The sequence below is a fragment of the Toxorhynchites rutilus genome, chromosome 3, assembly GCF_029784135.1.
Source record: "Toxorhynchites rutilus septentrionalis strain SRP chromosome 3, ASM2978413v1, whole genome shotgun sequence".
In the NCBI taxonomy this organism is placed as follows: Eukaryota; Metazoa; Arthropoda; class Insecta; order Diptera; family Culicidae; genus Toxorhynchites; species Toxorhynchites rutilus.
In genome coordinates this window covers 170,017,427-170,037,617 of record NC_073746.1, presented here as the reverse complement: position 1 = coordinate 170,037,617, position 20,191 = coordinate 170,017,427, and the positions used below count along the sequence as shown (strand labels likewise).

The following is a 20,191-nucleotide window of genomic DNA, read 5'->3' as shown; positions in this document are numbered from 1 at the left end:
CACACCAGGGGAAGGTACATATAATCGCAGCCACAGATGTCTAAACCCAGCTGTATCCCACAGGATCGCCACGTCCCTCGTACGGTGGACATGGACCTGGTCCGGATGCTAGTGGCTATGGGATGATGTTCAGCAATGCCGCAATGCAGCAGCACACGGCGGGCTCACCAGGCGATTATTTTAATCGTAGTCAAACTGGTAAGAAGCATCACGACCACCACCACCACCACCACAACCAACGAACACGCACGCACACGAACCAATCCATGAAGCGCTCACACATCCAAAAAAGTTCGTAATGCAAAATGCCATCTCATCTCCTCTCTCTCTGTCTTTCCATCGAAAATGTTATTGCACTCATTTTTTTGTTGTTGTTCCTACAGTGACTGGCGAAATAAAGCCCCAACCCGGTTTTTTTTATTTCTTTAATTTTTTTGGTTAAAATAAAAAGTAAACACATCGTAATCATTTATAAAATCATATTTATTATGTTCTTTATAAATTTCATTCATGTCGTAGTGAGAAAAACGAACTAAGGAGGGGGGGGGGGTGTTTATACTTATGATATAATCGCAAGAATGACGTAGAACTGCTGTTGGCTCAGTAATCATTTCTGTTTTTCATCATCCCAGTCGCACCTTGGTGTACCTCATTGATTACGATATCGCCACTGTGCAAAGCTACCATTTGCGTATATTGATTAAATTATTGATTGAGCTAGTGAATGAATGAAACAGTTTACGAATTCAATTGCAAGTGAATTTCAATTTAGGTCAATTAATGATTGTGATAGATGACCAAGTCTGATCGTCCATTATCCTTTCACGTATGGCATGATGCATTGGTCACTTCATTCATTTATCGTGGACTTGCAAAATATGTGAACGGGAGAATTGTCAAACGATCAATTTAATTTACACCAGCTGACCCCGCAAACTTCGTCCCGCCCAAAAATGTATTTTTCGTTATCACATCCACGTTTTCTCACTAAGCGCATGTTTATGGGTCCAATCGCAGAACTGTTCATTTATTGATCTTTTAACCTACCCTTTAAAATTATTTTTTACTATAAAATTTCAGTACTTCTACCAAAACTCGACATTATAATATCAGATTATTTTCTGACACAATTCTCGTGCAAGATTTTTCATCCACTTGCAAATAACATGTTTCTCCGTTACATGGAATAAATGCTTGATAAAGAAAATATGATAGAATAAAGACAGCCCTAAATCAGACAATTCCTTTCTCGAGTTTTGCTCTTATCAACACATTCGGTGATCCATTTTTATTTATATAGATTGAAGACGATATAGGAATGCGTTTTATCACATTAAAATCCATTTTAACTGTCGAACGAAGATCAATTTCGTTACCGCAAGCATTAAACGAACTAACAGCACTTGTCACTGTGTAATTGTAGAACATATGGGAATTAAATTTTCCGAATTTTCCCTTTTTCCTTCAGAGTTTTCCGAAAATTTTCAATTGTCATGTTTGGTTGGAATATGTTTGGCTGAAATATGTGCATAATTTTTATGGGATCCCCTCTCCATTCCAGAGGAGGAAGGGATGTCATACCATCATAGAAACATTTCTCGTACCCAAAAATTCCCACATCCCAAATTTGGCTTCATTGGCTTGATTAGTTCTCAAGTAATGCAGAAGTTTGTGTTTCATTTGTATGGCAGCTCCCTTATTCTTAGAGAGGAGCTAGTTCTGTCGAATCACCATAATAACATTTCATGCCCTCTAAAACCTCCACATGCCACATTTGGTTCAATTTACCTAATTAGTTGTCGAGTTGTGCAACACCTCCCCCTCCTTTAGAGAGATGGGAGGAGTGTCAAACCACCATAGAAACATTTATTGCTTCCTAAAACCTCCATATGCCAAATTTGGTTCCAATTGCTGGATTAATTCTCGAGTTATGTAGAAATTTGTGTTTTATTTGTATGGCAGCCCCCCCCCCCCTTAGAGAGGGGGAGGGGTATCGAACTATCATAAAAACCTTCCCCGACCCCAAAAACCCCTACATACCAATTTTCATGTCGATCGGTTCAGTAGTTTCCGAGTCCATAAGAATCTGACAGACAGACAGACTGACAGACAGAAATTAATTTTTATATATATAGACTAGTTGACCCGGCAAACTTCGTCCCGCCCAAAATTTGTTTTTTTTGTTATCAATACCTTCAAACATTCATGTTTTCTTGCTAAGCGCAAGTTCATGAGTCCAATAGCACAACTGTTCATTGATTGATCTTTTAATCGACCCCGTTGAATTTACCTTTTACTATAAAATTCCTAGTACTTCTACCAAAACTCATCATTATAATATCAGATTATTTTCAGAAACAAATCTCGTTCAAGATTTCTCAACCACTTGCAAATAACATGTTTCTTCATTTCATGGAATAAATGTTTGATACAGAAAATATGATAGAATAAAGATAGACCCCTCCCCTCTTCTCATCTTAGAGAAGGAGGAGGAGTGTATCCACCACAGAAACGTTTCGTGTCTCCCAAAATCTTCTCATGCCAACTTTGGCTCCATTTGCTTGATTAGTTTTCGAGTTTTGAAGTTTTTTTTATCGTTTGTATGCCAGCCCACCCTAACAAAGGGGGGAGGAGTGTCGAACCACCATAGAATCATTTATTGCATCCTAAAACCTCCAAATGCCAAATTTGGTTTCGTTAGCTTGATTAGTTCTCGAGTTATGCAGAAATTTGTGTTTCGTTTGTATGGGAGCCCCCCCCCCCTAGAGAGAATTCCGTGAAAACATTTATTGCGCGCTAAAAGTTCCATATAACTAATTTGGTTTCGTTGGCTTGATTAATTCTCGAGTAATGCAGAAATTTGTATTTAATTTGTATGGCAGCCCCCCTAAGAGAGGGAGGAGTGTCTAGCCACCAAAGAATCATTTTTTGCACCCTAAAACCTTGACATGCCAAATTTCGTTTCATTTGCTTGATTAATTCTCGAGTAATGTAGAAATTTGTGTTTCATTTGTATGGCAGCAAATAACATAACAATAAATTTAAATAATAAATTTTATTATTCAACATAATTTTTATAGTACTCTTTCGGTTTTTCCTCAAAAAAGGCCTCATTTTCGGTAATTTCGGTAATAGTCCACAGTTGCAATAGCTGGAGCAGAGTCCGGATAACGTTTGTCAAGCCATGCTTTGTTTGCACTGTATTTTTTTTCATTAAAAAGCAATGCTTTATCAATACTCGAAACTTGGATTTTTCTATTTTTTTACAACAGCAAATGTTGCTTCACTCTCAACGCAGTAACACACGAACCAATCGTACGATTGCTGTCAAATTTTGACACGGATCCATTGAAAGATGGTGCTGTGTGATAGTCAAGCAGATTTTTGCAAGAGGCGCCATCTAGACGTTATGAACTTTTCCGCCGAACTGTTACAAGTGGGTTGTGTCTGTGATATAACCGCAAGGTAGACGTAGGACTACCGCTGGCTCTATATTCATTTGTTTGAAATTGCATTTGAATCCATTCTCAGTGAAATGATAATTGAATATTTTTTTATATCACTGTAAGTTTTTTTTACGTTAGTGTGTGAGTGGATGACTATAAGTAAGAAATTGTTAATACACCAAGTTTTTTTTTTTGACGCAGGGGATACGTACCTCGTAAAAAAAACGCGTAAAATTAAACCGCGTTAATTGGAAAATCCGCGTAAAAAAAACGCGTTAATTCGAAAATTCGCGCAAAAAAACCGCATTAATTGGAAAATCCGCGTAAAAAAACCATGTCACCTAATGATAGATATCCTTATGTATAACGGAAGTAAAAAGTTAAGTGTTGCTCGCTTCCGAAAACCCGTAGTTTTTTCCTGCAATTTCGTTGGTTACTGGTAGCTATAGTTCGGTTTTTTGTACACTCTTCTGCCGATGTTAATTGGAAAATCCGCGTAAAAAAACCTCGTAAAAAACCGCGTAAAAAAACCTGTGTGTAATATAAAATTCAACTATTTCGAACTTGTTAGAGATCCGAAAAAGAACCATTGTGTTTGTGTGGCTTTGTAAAGGCAACTGAAGATGTTTGATACAAACTTCATTTTTGTTCTCATGAGAATAATACACGAGATTTTTCACGACCACTCCACGCGGAAGCAGAATACAAACTCATGCTCTTGGATACCATGTGTCACTGGAACATCTGGAACAGCACTCCGTTCAGTTGGTTAAGGGGAATTAACGCTCAAAATCTTGTTGTTTCGGCGTAATGCTCTTCTTTTGGAAACATTGAATTCACATCCCAGTATAGAAATGAAAGACGTAATCCTACGTCAAAATATTTTTTAAAGCTTGGTCGTTAATTAAAGTTTTTTTCTGGATGACCGGAGATTTAAAGTAGTGTTAGTGAAAAATGCTCGCGGTTATATCTATGATATAACCGCGAGGTTGACGTGGGACTACCGTTGTGTTAGTGAGCATTTGTATTGTATTGGTTAAATTATGGATTGAAGGAAACAATTTTCGAATTCAATTGAATTCAACATATTTGCTTTGTAAGTAAAAAGTTTGAACAGTTACCATATAAGATCAAATCATGCATTGTAATATATTATGTTCTTCGTTACAAGTAAATTTAATTTGACTACCAAAATATGTGAACGGAAGAATTGTCAAAAATTATTGCATCTTTCGTGTTTACGTAGTTCTCGAACCGCGAAAGTTCATTCATCTCTAGTATCTGAAATGACGATTTTCCCAGGCTTCTCAGCTTAGAAGTACGTTTTAGGGAAAAATATTCCGGTCTGCACATAGACAAGCGAGTACAAAAGTACTCGCAGGATGCATATATTTGCAAAGCGGATTCCCTCAGGCATTTTTGTTTTGAAAACTATTTTAGGGAAACACATTTAGGTGGGAACAAAATACCCCCCATTAATTTAGAAGTCAGTGTTTGAGAAACACATTTTGGTGTGAACAAAAACACCCCCAACGCATTTATTTTCAAAGCGAATTCTGCCTGGCTTATGTATTTTGAAGTCCGTATTAGGGAAACACATTTTGGTGTGAACAAAAACACCCCCAACTTGCATTTATTTGCAAAGCGGATTCTCCCAGGCACATTGATTTTGAAGTCTGTAATGGGGAAACCGTAAATAGGGTTAATCAAAACCTGGTAGTTAGGGCGTTTAGATAATGCTTGATATTTAACAGTTAGTCAATTGTTTAGCTCATGAAAAACAACGTTTTATTATTTGTGATAGACGCGTAGAAATATTTACGCATTATATATATGCATTCGAAATCTTTTATTTTCCCCTGCATATTCTGTGTTAAGGTTTTCATATTTCCCCCATATACTCCGGTTAGACGTGGTCCCACATCAAAATCTATTCAGATAGGTGAAAACATTTTGTATGATGAGTGGACAATAATTAATTGAATTAATGGGATACAGAGGTAGAACGATCAATCCGTGCTATTGGCGAATCGTTGTGTGCAAAAATAGAAAATTTATGTATTGAGTGTAAAGGATTCGTGAAGTGACTAATTTTATTTTGTGTCTGCCTGGTAGTTGCATCGGTTGGAAGGATTTTCTGCGATGAACACATGTGGACAACGTAAAAATCAAAATTAAATGTTTAAATCATGAAAACTACAATAATTGTCGAATGAAACATCTATCTAGGATGTGACAATTTTTATGATACAATTTCAAAAGATCATAAATAATATAAAATAAAAAAATAAAATAAAATAAAAGTCTCTCCATAGTCTAAATATGAATGAATATAATTAATTATAGAGAACAAAACAGGTAAATTCCAAGAATAACACACATTGTTTGGTGTTATTATCGATTTTATTCATACAAGATTGGTCTAAAATGCTAAAATTCTGCTTTCTGTTTATTATTTAGTATTGTTTAGTTTATGTGTCCCGTTTTTATTCTTGAACTATTTGGTCAGCCTAGTGTCAAGGAAATACATTCCGGTTTGCAAAAATACAAGCGAGTACTAGAGTACCCGCAGTGCCGAATCCCCCAGACTCCTTGGTTTTGAAGTCTGTGTTAGGAAAACACATTCCAGCGCTAGTACATCAATCGCTGCGTAGTCATAACTGAGTGGATTCCGAGCAGGCACCCGCTTATATACAGATTTGTGTGATTTCAATAGCCTGTTTTCAAAGTAAATTTTTAAGCTATTAAAACAAGTTCTCGGGTCAATGGGTAACAAGCATATAACTCTTAGTGATTTTATCTTTCGAATGAAGTGATTACCATATCACTCGGTTCAGCCTGCAAAGAGGTATCAACGTATAAAACCTCGCATCTAATATAACGCTCTCGTTTTCGAATCTTTGAATTTACAAACCGATATAGAAATGAAAGACGTAGTCCTACGTAAAAATAATAGTGTTTCTTATAGAAAATGGTATCCCAGAGAAAAGCAGTGGCAAAAATTATCCCGATCAGAAAAGCTGCTAATAAGCTTAACTGAAGGCAAACAAGAACATTTCAATAATAATTTGTATGACCTCCTTTAGCCTTCAAACCCTCATGTAAGCGCTTCGGCATGTTCTCCACAAGGTTTTTCAGGTGTTGTGGATCGAGTACTTCCAACGACTTCGAATAATTGTTTTTATTGGTGGCACACCGGCTTTTTCGACCCTAGCGTCGAGGACGGTCCACAGAAGTCGCGACACAAAGGGAAGAATGACTTTGTTACCTCGGATCGTTATCCTGCTGAAAAACGAAGAGCTTTTCAAGGCTCGTCTTGATGAGGGAGACCTCAAGATTTTCACGCAGGATGTTGCAGTACTACTCTGCAGTCATGATTGACGTGTACAAATGTTCCAGAGTCAAGCCATTGTCAATGTTTTTTTTCCATAAGAAAAGCATTAATTTTCCTGAGTGTAGCATGAGTGAAACTTACACAGAACATAATAAATAAGATTTTAAGAATGATTACGATGTGTTTACTTTTTATTTTAATCAGAAGAATGAAAAAAAGGGAAAAAAGAGTGGACACTTCATCTCGCGAATCACTGTTAAATCCGCTCGAAACCACCAATGTCATCTCACAAATACTACACCACGGGATCTCTGTTTATAAATATTATGTGATGTTCTCTGTCTCTCTTTCTCTCAATCTATATTTTGTGTGTCAGTGTGAAACTTCTCATTATGGTAAATTTGGTGGGGTGGTACATAGCTACTAGTTAAGTGTTTGGGGAGGAGGAAAGCGAACGATTCGGCCAACACATCTGCTATCGTAATGGATCAAAATTGTCAGGAACTAACCCACATTTGCCTGGTCACAATGCTTTCATTGTACATAAATTCACACCCCGGAACGCCGCCCATCATCTCTCCATTGTTGTTTCTCCACATTAGCTGGCTACTCATGTGTGTTCCCCATTGCATCTCTAATCTGTTTACTACCAAAAACATCCAATGTAAATTCATCATCCTTAGCAGGGAATTCTCCAATCGATGAATTAGCGGAGCCAAACAAAACCACCATGTTTCATTCTTCTTTCAGGTTCCAACGGTGGACTGAACTCATCGGAACTGGTCCGGCAGGAGCTGAGGGCCGTAGTCAGTGGTAGGGCACAAAATGCAGCGAGTGGCGGTGTTGGCGGTACGGGCGGCCTGCGGACACCGCAAAGTCCAATCGGTATGCCGCCTATGTCGGTGTCTGCGGCCAGTGGCGGAGGCAGCGGAGGAAGTGGCATAAACGTAATGGCTGGAATGGGAGGAATTGGCCCCGGTAATGCTAGCAGCAACAATGGTGGCAGTATTGTCGGAGGCGCTCAGGGACCTGGTAGTGTGAACAGTGGGGGCGGCGGTGTAGGAGGAGGAGGAGGCGGAGGGGGAGGCGGAATAGTAGGTGGTAGTTCTGGAATGGGACCGGGAAATAACGGTTCCTTACTAAGTCCCGGTATGGGAGGTATCACAGGGAATCTAGTTAATAGCGGAGGTGGTGGTACAGCAGGAGGCGGCACAGGAGGCAGCGGAGGAGGAAGTAATACGGGCAGCGGGGACAGCATGCAGACATCACAGTTACCAAGTACGTCGTCGTTACTCAACACACCGGGCGACATGGATCCATCGATGCTATTCAATTTTCACCTCGCGCCGAAAGGTTAGTGTTTGTCTTCAAAATGTTTCTTGTATACTATTCACATCCCACATATCATCCACTTTCCCCCAGGTTTGAGTAGATCTTGGTTGCACGAATAGGAGACAAACAAATTATGAACTCTGCACACTCAAGATCCAATCTCAATCTCTAATATTCTCTCTTTCTTTCTCTCTCTTTTCTCTTTCTGTATTCTCTCTCGTTTCTCTTCTGTGTACCTCCCGATGTCAAAAAATCTCTGTGTTTCAAAATCAATCGTTCAAAAATCATATGTTCGGCAGAAATTGGCGAATCGATTCTAGATAGTAAATTATTAGCGTCTTACGAATGGCCATCGGGAGCTGACGAAAATGTCAACCCTGTCAAAAGGGTAAGATATCTACTCGCGTTCAGAACAACACACAATTAGCGATACCCACTCACATGATCCTATGTTTCCTAGACTTAGTTTGTCTTGCCTAGAAATCTTTTCTTAGTTGAGTTTTTGTTTTGGTATTTCAAATTATTTCCGCCATGAATTTATCATCAAAAAGTGACAACCCATGTGATCATATATACGAACAAACTTTTTTCATACGTATAATTCATAACCACAAAAAAACGAATGGTTAGATTTCTACTGTCTTTATATCGTTGTGTCCGTCTCCTCCCTAATTAGAATAATAGAAGAAAGGGTCTGTCTGGGTAAAAATATAAAAAGTGCCCCTGAACCAAATCACCAGCTCTATGGAAAATGATGTATAGGGTATGTGGTTCACCATAGGATCTATAGTGAAAAACGAACTTTTCGATTTTTTGCACGCCGTTCTCAGTAACATTCTCATAAAAATTTCCCTCTTCCCTCTTCCCTCTTCCCTCTTCCCTCTTCCCTCTTCCCTCTTCCCTCTTCCCTCTTCCCTCTTCCTTCTTCCCTCTTCCCTCTTCCCTCTTCTCTCTTCCCTCCCTCTTCCCACTTCCCTCTTCCCACTTCCCTCTGTCCTCTTCCCTCTTCCCTCTTCCCTCTTTCTGAAATATACTGATCAGGGCTCGGCATAGTCATAGTCAACTGAGGATAGTCAGCTGACTATCTGACTGACTATATCCGTATTCAGTTGGAATTGACTTTCGGCTTCTTCACGCAGTTTCTCCGCAAAAACGACTTAACAGTCAGTCGGGCGTTTAGTCGTTTCCCCCTCCTACGACTCGACTATCTCATTTCATTCTTCCCAGTCAAATTGTTTTCATTGCATTTTGAAGTGACTTCCCCCAAAACGAATTCGTTCCTCTCACTTTCCCCCATGTATCACGTATGCATGCATTGATGTTTGAGTTCAGCGTGGTTTGACATACGCTACAGATGAGCTAGATTATTTTTGTATCGTACACAAAAATTACTCACACTATTTACTAATACTATCGAGAGGACCTACATAGCATACTTGATAACTGCATAAGTTCGTTGGTTTGAGTTCACGATTGGTAGACAATAAACCGTCCATGAATGGTGTAACTACTTTTTTGCATCAGAAATCAAGTTTCTTTTTATATGGACGTAAAAATAAGATTGCGTGCACGGATACCAATTTCGTTCCTAGGGGGGTATAAATCTGGACTGAAGTCCGTTGAATGAAGAGACAGATTTGTATTCATTAGTCCCGTCAGTTAGAATAACCACTGACTGGACTAGTTCATGAGTCATCCTCACTAATCAACGCTAGTCAATTCATTCAGCAAATTGAGTTCTTTACAGAGAATATACGTGGTGTAGCTTATTTGAGAGTTACAATGTAGAACGACTCGATGAGCATGTGATCAAACTCTCAAACACCCTTACTGTAGCATTTTTAGTCTATCGACTAGCGTGTGTTATGAGAGAGTGTGATCAGGATATGCATTGGTTAGCGACTTTTCTGACCTTGGGATGCTAGTAAAGCGGGAGCTTCGCGCAAACGAGTGTGGATCAACTCACTGTAGACCATTTCGAAAATTCATAACGAAATGACTGAGCAGTTTTGAGATGCTGAACGTATACCCTTGTCTGGAACAGTTATAGCAATATTTTTGACGCAGAACTACGTCTTTCAATCAGGGTGCCAAATAAATAAATAGGTCACGTTTTTATTAAATAAAGTTAACGTTAATAACTATTTTCACTGCGGACGAATTCCGATGTTTTCCGTACCAATCGAATCGGAAATTCTCTAAGATTTGTTTGATATGCTATACATTACCATTCCCTAATCCCTGAATGGCTAAAATTTATGAAAACTGAAAGCATTTCCATTTTCCCATACATTTGTTCTGCCGATTTGTGTGCTTTTCTTCCCGTACCGTCAATAACGAGCAACTAATACTTTCGTTTCTGCCCGTTTTCAACTAATTTGAATAAGCCATCTGGGATTTGAAATCACACCACTTCTCGTTCGGTGTTTGTGGGGCGAACAACGTTTGCTGAAGAGTAGGAGTCGAGTGTCTTCCTGAAAACGGGCACATTCGTTATACGAACAATGAGAGAGGAGAGAGGAACTGTTAACACATTGCGGACCGCTCACGAGATTTCTCGTGTTTCGCGTTCCATCTGTTACGGATGGATCACGAAATAACCAGTGTTTTCTACACTTGAAGGTTAAATCCTTGATTTCCCAAGAATCTAACAAGGCCTACCGATGCCTCGCCTTCGTCTCATCCACATCTAAGGAAACGATCTCATTCAGGGAATCTGAACAAATGAAGCGTTCAAGTTTGTCCCAAAACGTGCGGTCCTTAATGTGTTAAGCTGTCTTCCGAAAAACACTTACACATGTCCACGCGGTGTGAAAATTCCATGTTTTTGTTTGAACATGAACATGATTTTCGCTAGTATTGAATGTCTATCCCAAACACGAACAATGATACACAAACATAAACATGTGTAAACAAACACGATGTTTATAATTCAAGAACATCATGCACAAACATACCACCCTTTGTCGCAGTATTCATTACTTTCGTTTCGTTTCTTTTCATGTACGGGAAAAAATAATTCCTCCTAAAACATTTCTTTGCAGAGTATTTTTTCACAGAAACTAACTAGAAATTTAGTTCATATTGCAAAAATTAGATGAACTCAGAGGCTATGAATTCATACACATTTTGCAAGTCTGATTAAATAATCCATAGCTATTGCCCAGGAAAAAAAAATCTCTGAACAGGAAGAACCTTTCTATAATTTTTTTTTCTCCTTGCATGTTGCCAATTTAACACTCTACCGCCCAAGTTTTTTATTTATCTAAAAAAAACCTACTCCACTTTTATCTCGAATTTCCGACTTTCAACATAAAATACTTTTAGCAGAAAGCTGCCGGCATAAAAACGATGTTTATGTGTGATAGATGAAAATATTCTAAAGACGTTCTAGTGGGGGTGAACATTGGAAATAATGTCTGAATAATTTGGAAAGAGAATCCTCGAAGCCCGTCTAGAGGCGGGCTTGGGCTGTAGAGGGTTAAGTCTGGGGAACCGAGTGCACAGTGGGGTGACGTCATACAAATACTGGCCAAATAAATAAATATCCAAAAATAAGTTTTAGATGCACTTTCAGGAAAGTTCACACCTATTCTTGGTATTTTGATGTGGATAACTAAACATCTCCGCCACGTTCTATTAAATTTTAGTACTTGTTAAAAAAGCTGATAAGAGTCGATGTTACAAAAATTCTATTTATAAATTGATGCGTGGACTAAATAATGATTTTACCTGTGAAGAACTCTGATATCAATTGACGCTTATTTTGTTCAGACCAGATATAGTGGGGGCAAAGGTGCGCACCATGCGGGTCGAAAGTGCGCACTTATTGAATTGAACTTCTGAGATAACTTATACCAAAAATAAATGCTTTATCATCAGAAGCGGGAGAAGGATCATCACCAGAGTGTGTATGCACCAACCAGTGGTGAGGAGGGGGATGGTGTGTGATGTTTTATGGGTGGAGAAGAGTGGGTGTTATGGTCGAACATACCACGTGAAAATTTTTGGGAGGGAGGAGACTGACAACATAAGATATCTGAAAATTTCCAACATTTGAAACAGAATTATTTTTATTAACAAACTAGCTGACCCCGCGAACTTCGTCCCACCCACAATTGATATGTTGATATAAATCATTTCGAACACTCTAGTTCCCAGAGAAATCATTTTTATGTATGTAAACTAAACTCGCGGTATATAATTTCTTTTTTGAAATATAAATATGATGCAAATTAAGACGCATCAATCCTGATACTGACTGTTTAAATCCGTTGCTCCGTTCTTGACCGTGAATCGTGAGGAACGGACACCAAAGCATTTTTATTCATATATATCAAGTTTATAAATACTCAATTGAGGGTAACTGAATTGATTTATTTGAAACTTATTGTTAAAAGAAAACAATATTTTTTTTTTATCCAAAATATATATTTTATTAAGGCTCATATGGCGTCAGCCTAACGGGGCCGGGAGTTCAATATTTTGACAATGTTTGCTTAGACTATGTTAGTAATATGTAACCGATTACTCGCGGTTGACTCGAGGTTAGTATTACAAGTGTTCTCATAATTGGTATGTCGCAGTCTTCGATGCTCTGTACGTGTGCCCGACACGGGATACTTCCTATTGGGATGCAGCTGACCATTAATCAGCAACGCCCCCCTAGTCTGTACCCCATATCTAGCGTGGTGCGTCTTTCTCGACTCAAGGAATCCAGGATAGAATGGCGGCGCAATCATCAGCTCGTGTAGAGTTGTCATGAGCGGTACAATCTTTGGCTCTTGTTGAATAATCAGTGGACTGCACAACCTTTGGCCCGTGTATCTGTAGAGAGTGTGTATGTATTGCCGCGACTAAGTAAAAGTTTATCGATCGGATAGGAGGGATATGAAACGGGGACACAACGAAGGAAACATCATTAAACGTTGACATCGGCGTTTCTGAGGAACAGGTATAGATGAAGCAGAAGATCAGGATCACGGCTACCTAAGATATCCCGGACAGGGATATCCGATTGTCTGCCTTGTGCTCTCAGTGCTCTAGAGAGCTGAGAGCGAGCAGCATGGAACCGGATACACGACCAGACAACATGCTCGATGTCGTGGTAGCCATCGCCACAATCACAAAGATTGTTTGCTGCGAGCCCAATGCGATAGAGATGCGCGTTTAGGTTGTTGTGATTGCACATAAGCCGAGATATCACGCGAATGAAATCACGACCTACATTCAATCCCTTGAACCATGCACTCGTCGAGACCTTAGGGATGATCGTGTGTAACCAACGACCGAACTCATCACCACTCCACATGCGCTGCCAACTTACGAGCGTATACTGACGAGGAATGTGGAAAAATTCATTATAAGCAATTTGCCTTTCAAAAAGTGTGCCTTCTAAAGCGCCCACCTTAGCTAGCGAGTCCGCTTTCTCATTCCCCGGAATCGAGCAATGAGAGGGAACCCATACTAAGGTAATCTTGAATAATTTTTCGACCAAAACACTCAATAGTTGTCTTATTCTAGTTAGGAAATAAGATGAGCGTTTATCAACCTTCATTGAGCGGATTGCCTCTATTGAGCTGAGACTGTCTGAAAAAATAAAATAGTGGTCGATGGGCAATGTTTCAATGATCCCTAATGCGTAATATATCGCACCCAGTTCAGCGACATACACGGAACAAGGATCTTTGAGTTTGAAAGAGGCACTGGAATTTTCATTGAAGATGCCGAAGCCAGTGGACTCGTTTATGAATGAACCGTCAGTAAAGAACATTTTATCAGATCCAACTTTCCCATATTTTTCCGAAAATATCGACGGAATAACATTGGAACATAGGTGATCTGGTATTCCATGGATTTTTTGTCGCATGGACAGATCAAAAATGACAGAGGAATTGCAGAAGTATGGGAAGCAAACTTGGTTGGAGATGCCTGGTGAAGGGTGCACGTCGTGGGTAAGGTACTCATGGTATATAGACATAAAACTTGACTGAGGAGTCAGTTGGAGTAGATTTTCGAAGTTATCAATCACCAATGGATTCATGATCTTGCAACGGATGAGAAATCTGTAGGATAATTCTGTGAACCGAAGAGTAAGCGGGGGTACTCCTGCCAAAACTTCGAGACTCATCGTATGTGTCGAATGCAAACACCCCATGGCTATACGCAAGCAACGATATTGTATTCTCTCCAGCTTGAGAATATGAATCCTGGCAGCTGATCGGAAGCAAAAACTGCCATATTCTAACACTGATAATATCGTTGTTTTGTACAACTGAATGAGGTCTCCTGGATGGGCGCCCCACCATGTTCCGGTTATTGTTTGGAGAAAATTGATTCTTTGCTGGCATTTCTGTTTCAAATACGCAATGTGTCTCCCCCAGGTACACTTAGAATCAAAATATACACCCAGGTATTTGAAAAACATAGAGTGTTGGATCGTTTTGCCGGATAGGTGAAGCTGGAATTGGGCGGGTTCGTGCTTCCTAGAAAAAACGACCATTTCAGTTTTCTCCGTAGAGAATTCGATACCCAGCTTGAGGGCCCACGTGAACAGATTGTTCAGGGTATCTTGCAACGACTTTTGCAGAACGACGGGATTAGTACCCGTGATGGAAATAACTCCATCGTCTGCAAGTTGTCTCAGCGTGCAGTCTCTAGTTAGACAATCATCCATATCATTGACGTAAAAACTGTACAAGAGGGGGCTTAGGCAGGAGCCTTGTGGTAGGCCCATAAAACTGTAACGAGAAGATTTCGAGCTGCCATGAGAGAAAATCATGTGCTTTTCTGACAGTAAATTGTACAGGAAATTGTTAAGAATTGGTGAAAGTCCACGATTATGAAGCTTCTCTGAGAGATTTTCCATGGAAACTGAATCAAATGCCCCTTTGATATCGAGAAAAACGGAAGCCATTTGTTCTTTGCGAGCAAATGCGATTTGGATTTCAGAAGATAGCAGAGCGAGACAATCATTTGTCCCTCTACCTCGGCGGAAGCCAAACTGCGTATTTGACAGCAAATTGTTTGTTTCGACCCACTTGTCCAAACGAAGTAGAATCATTTTCTCTAACAATTTACGAATACAGGATAACATTGAAATCGGCCTATACGAGTTGTGATCGCTAGCCGGCTTGTTGGGTTTCCGTATGGCTATCACTCTCACTTGTCTCCAGTCATGCGGGACAATATTCAGCTCCAGAAACTTGTTGAACAAGTTCAGCAAACGCTGTTTTGCCAAGTCGGGAAGATTCTTCAACAAGTTGAATTTAATCTTGTCCGACCCCGGAGCTGAATTGTTACATGAGAGAAGGGCAATTGAGAATTCTACCATCGAAAAATTCTCATAATCGCTTTGAAGTGGAATGTCGCGTACGACGTTTTGTGCAGGAACGGTGTCGGGGCAAACCTTCCTTGCAAAGTTAAAAATCCAACGGTCAGAGTATTCCTCACTTTCGTTTGTATGGTTCCAGCCACGCATTTTCCTAGCCGTATTCCAAAGAGTGCTCATAGCGATCTCCCTTGACAAACCATTGACAAACTTCCGCCAATATCCACGCTTTTTTGCTTTAATCAAACCTTTTAGTTTGGCTTCTAGAGCTTGGTACTTTAGAAACCATTCCACTAATCCAGTTTTCCTGAATTTTTTGAAAGCGGATGATTTTTCAAGGTAGACCTTTGAACACTCCTTGTCCCACCAAAGTGATGGAGGACGACGTCGGAAAGTGGTAGCCGGTACACGTTTCTTTTGAGCTTGAAGTGCGCTTTCGTAAATCAAACTCGATATAAAGTTATACTCTTCGAGTGGAGGAAGTTCATGCATTGAAACAATTGCTTCAGATATTATTTCCGCAAATGTTCTCCAGTCAATATTCTTCGTGAGGTCATACGAAATATTGACTGACTCACGAGAGCTTGATTCATTAGCGATCGATAAAATTATTGGTAGGTGATCACTACCGTGGGGATCTTGGATTACCTTCCACATGCAATCCAGGGATAACGAAGAAGAGCATAGAGATATGTCTAGCATGCTTGCCCGTGCAGGAGGGTTGGCTATTCTGGTTGCTTCCCCAGTATTCAAAACTGTCAATTTCAAGTTGTCGCACAGATCATAAATCAAAGTGGCACGGTTGTCATCGTAGAGTGATCCCCATGCTGTTCCATGGGAGTTAAAATCACCTAAGATTACCCGCGGCTCCGGCATTGCCTCGATAGTATCAAAGAACTGATGGCGGCCTACCGTAGTTCTGGGAGGAATATATATCGAAGCAATGCAGAGGTCTTTGCCATTGATTTGTGTCTGGCAAGCAACAACTTCAATGCCTGTCATCGATGGGAGAGTGACTCTATAGAAGGAGTGACATTTTTTAATCCCCAATAGTACGCCACCAAACGAGTCATTTCGATCGAGGCGAATAATGTTGAAATCGTGGAAATTCAGCTCATCGGCTGAAGAAAGCCATGTTTCACAGAGAGAAAATACATCACAGTTAGAGCTGTGAACTAAAAATTTAAACTGATCTAGTTTAGGAATAATGCTTCTGCAATTCCACTGTATTACAGTGGTCAAATCCTTGACCTCTTGCACTGAATCAGGCATCGAGGGAAATGAACGCTGCCAAAAAACCACATTTTTCTTTCAAAAATGTTCTCACAATCGGAAAAATGTTCTCACAATTGTGGCTGTTGCCTCGACCGCGAAAAAGGAGCAGACGTGTTGGGTGCTGCTCCGGGAAGTGCTGAGGACCCCTGGTGCGTAGAAGAACCGCTTAAACCAGGAGGTACTTGCTTCGGTCTATTCTCAGCACGTTCGATTCGAGTTTTCATTCCAACTTGGGAAATTTCGGTTTTCTTTCTGGGGAGTGATGGAAAAGAAGTAATTTTTCTTTTCCTGATGGCACCCTGCGATGTACCGGAACTTCCTGCATTGGGAGCGTCAGCAACAGGCTCGTCGTTCTGCAGAATGGAGTAGGGATTGTCCTGAGTCGTTGGAACGGGACTCTTAAGCATTTCTGCATAAGTCCGCTTGGAACGTTCTTTTAAGGAACGCTTGATTTTTTCCCCTCGTTGTATGTACACCGGGCATTGAGTAAGATCATGAGGAGTCCCGCCGCAATGAAGACACTTGCGCTCTTTCGGGCAAGGATTCTCATCATGGCTCTCTCCACAATCTGCGCAACGTTTTTTGTTGCAACAATAGGCGGCCGTGTGACCGAGTTGCATACATTTGTTGCATTTCATTACCCGGGGTACAAACAACCGAACAGGTAAACGAAGTGCACCTATTGCAACGTAGTTAGGAAGGGCGGAACCCTCAAATGTCACACGAAAAGAGTTTGTCCGATTGAGGACTCGTTTGTCATTTTTAAGTGACACAGATTTCAGTCGATCGCATGCAAGAATCTTCACACTTTTAAGTGAAGAGTTCTTGAAGCGACCGACACCATCGAGTATCTCTTTTCGAGTCAAACCCTTTTCGTTTATTACACCGTCTATTTCAACGTTGCAACAGGGTACGTATACGCGATACTCGATCGCAAAGAGATCACAGCGCGTTATTTCATTCGCTTGGGTTCTGCTGGAGACGACAACTCGTAATTTGTCTGGCCCCATCCGAGTAATCTCGGTAACTTCGAAAAATTTCTGTGTCAACTCTTTTGAGATGCGAATGACGTTAAGAGGTTTGGATTTTCGTCTAAAGTATACGATAAATGGGCCTTTGGCGCCATCAGGGTATTCTTTTAGACGAAAATCCTGCTTCTCGTCTTTTTCCTCATCTTCAGAGCTTTCTATCTCGTAAACAGAATTTTCCTCCTCATCTTCTGTTTCATCCTCCTGCTCTTCAGGAGGAGGTTCATTATCTGATATATTCTTTGGCGTGGATGGGGGATCCTCCCCGCCCTCTGCCATATTAATAAAAACGAAGAAGTAGACAACTGTTCGATATGAACAGAATATAATAATTTGGAAAATATAAATTAGTAAAAGAAATTATATTACTATATTAGTTATTGTTGAAAATTTTATTTATTTCAATTTTTGTTATTATGTATTTGAAAATGAAAAAAGTTCCAATAATAGTTCAACGGTGATGTATCAAAATGGACAATATTTATGTTTTTAAGCTCATTGTGAAAACATAAACATAAACGAAACATAAGCGTTATTAAATTGAATGCATGGTGAAAATAATAACATTTTCATTTTGAATTATTTTTAAGCTATTGTTTGTTTTTCTTCCTCATCTTGGATTTCGGTTTTGAGGATTCCGAATGAACCCCCTTCAAGATGAAAATTGAAGAAATCAAGGAATAGGGAAAAATTGCTACTATGACATTGTGATCAAATTACATAGCACTAAAATACGGATTTTGGACCTCCTCCCTCCCAAACATGATGCAAAACATACCCCTAAAACATTACAATTCACACAACCTCGACCCATGGCTACTATATTTTTTAAACATCATCATTTCTTGTTTGAAAATATCCTAAATCAAAATACAACAAATATCGTTACGTAATCCTGCGTCAACTATGCGGTCATGGCTCGTCATTGAACTTTCTTGTTCCAAAAATACATGAAACAGAAATAAGAAACAAACTTCAAATGGAATTCAAAAACAATCCGATCATTATTTTATTTTATACTAGCTGACCCGACGAAGTTCGTCCAAAACAGATTTTTTGATTTGAATACTTTCAAACATCCACGTTTTCTTACTAAGTGAACGTTAGTGATTCCAATCACTGAACTCTTCATTGATTGACTACCCTTTGACCCTTTACAATTTCCTTTTACTACAAATTGTCGGGTATCTCTACAAAAATTCGTCCTTATAATATAAAATTATTTTCAGACACAATTCTCTTTCAAGATTCTTCAAGCATTTGTAAAAAACATGTTTCTCCGTTGCATGGAATACATGATTGATACAGAGAATATTACAAAATAAAGACAGCTCAAATCGGACCATTCCTTCCTCGGGTTTAGGGCACACCAACACATTTGGCCTTCCGTTTTTGTTTATATAAATAGAAGATATAGGAATGCGTTATTCCGTCTGAAAATCCTTTTCCACTTTCGAACAAAAATCAATTTGGTTAGCGCCAACATCAAATGGACTAACAACGCTTAGCTAATTGAAGAACATATGGGAATTCAATTTTCCGATTTTTCTCTCCGCTATATTGATCTACGGGAAGAGACAAATACAACGAAATATAGATGACTCAAATTGAACCATTCCTTCCTCGGATGTAATTTTCGAACATGTGGGAATAAAATTTTCCAAATTTTCCGTCCTTTCTTCAGAGTTTTCCGAAAATTTTCCGATTTTTCTCTCCACTATATTGATCTACGGGAAAAGACGAATACAACAAAATAAAGAAGGCTAAAATCGGACTATCCCTTTTTCGGGTTTTCCGCTTACCAACAGATTTTGCCTTACATTTTTATTTATATAAATTAAGAAAATATGAATATCCACGCGAACAAAGGGGGAGGAGTATAAGAAACGTGAAAGCTTTTCCACGGAGGGGGAGGGGGTGTCTTAAATCGCACTTTTTCTGCCCACGTGGTATGTGGACAGCCCCTAATAAGAGTGTATTTTAGGAAATCGTCCGAACTTTGTGAATTTTCTTGAAAAATTATTTAAATAATCACAATTGAATTCCTTCCAACCGTGAACAAATAATCAGAAACTAAAATTTGATTTCCTAGGAGCGGCCATTTTTAAAATGACTAAATTTTATTTAAGTGAGACAATGTACTTTCATATGAGTCATCCATTTCTCGCAAAATGAGCATATTTAAAAACAAAACAGTTTCCGAATCTTGGCTAATTTTAGAGAAATTGTGTATGCAAATATATGCTTAATAAGACATAATATTTTCACATCCACAAATTTGATCTACTCTGAGAGGGTCCAGCCAAGCCAGCAGACGAGTTGGCGCAAAATCTCCCTATTATAGTGTATTGGCAAATGATGAAAGATATACAAATGATTTATTTCCTTCATTCCAGGTTTTTTTACACTTCTCGAGAGAATCACATACTTTCGTCATTCAATCATT

General features: G+C 39.4%; 1 protein-coding gene across 20 annotated transcripts in view; it reads left to right on the top strand.

Moving 5' to 3' along the window:
• Positions 1-20,191, top strand: part of LOC129779208 (nuclear receptor coactivator 1) — a 530,617-nt gene that overhangs the window by 483,259 nt on the left and 27,167 nt on the right. For 15 of the 20 annotated variants that reach the window (XR_008743593.1, XM_055786539.1, XM_055786538.1 and 12 more), the window contains 3 exons: positions 64-291; positions 7,531-8,133; positions 8,412-8,500. Coding sequence is in view for 19 of the 20 variants with exons in the window: in XM_055786539.1 (XP_055642514.1) it covers positions 64-291; positions 7,531-8,133; positions 8,412-8,500 (920 nt within the window). In the remaining variant the exon portion in view is untranslated. The remainder of the gene's footprint in view (positions 1-63; positions 292-7,530; positions 8,134-8,411; positions 8,501-20,191) is intronic. The other 5 variants (XM_055786549.1, XM_055786535.1, XM_055786550.1 and 2 more) reach the window with 3 other exon arrangements.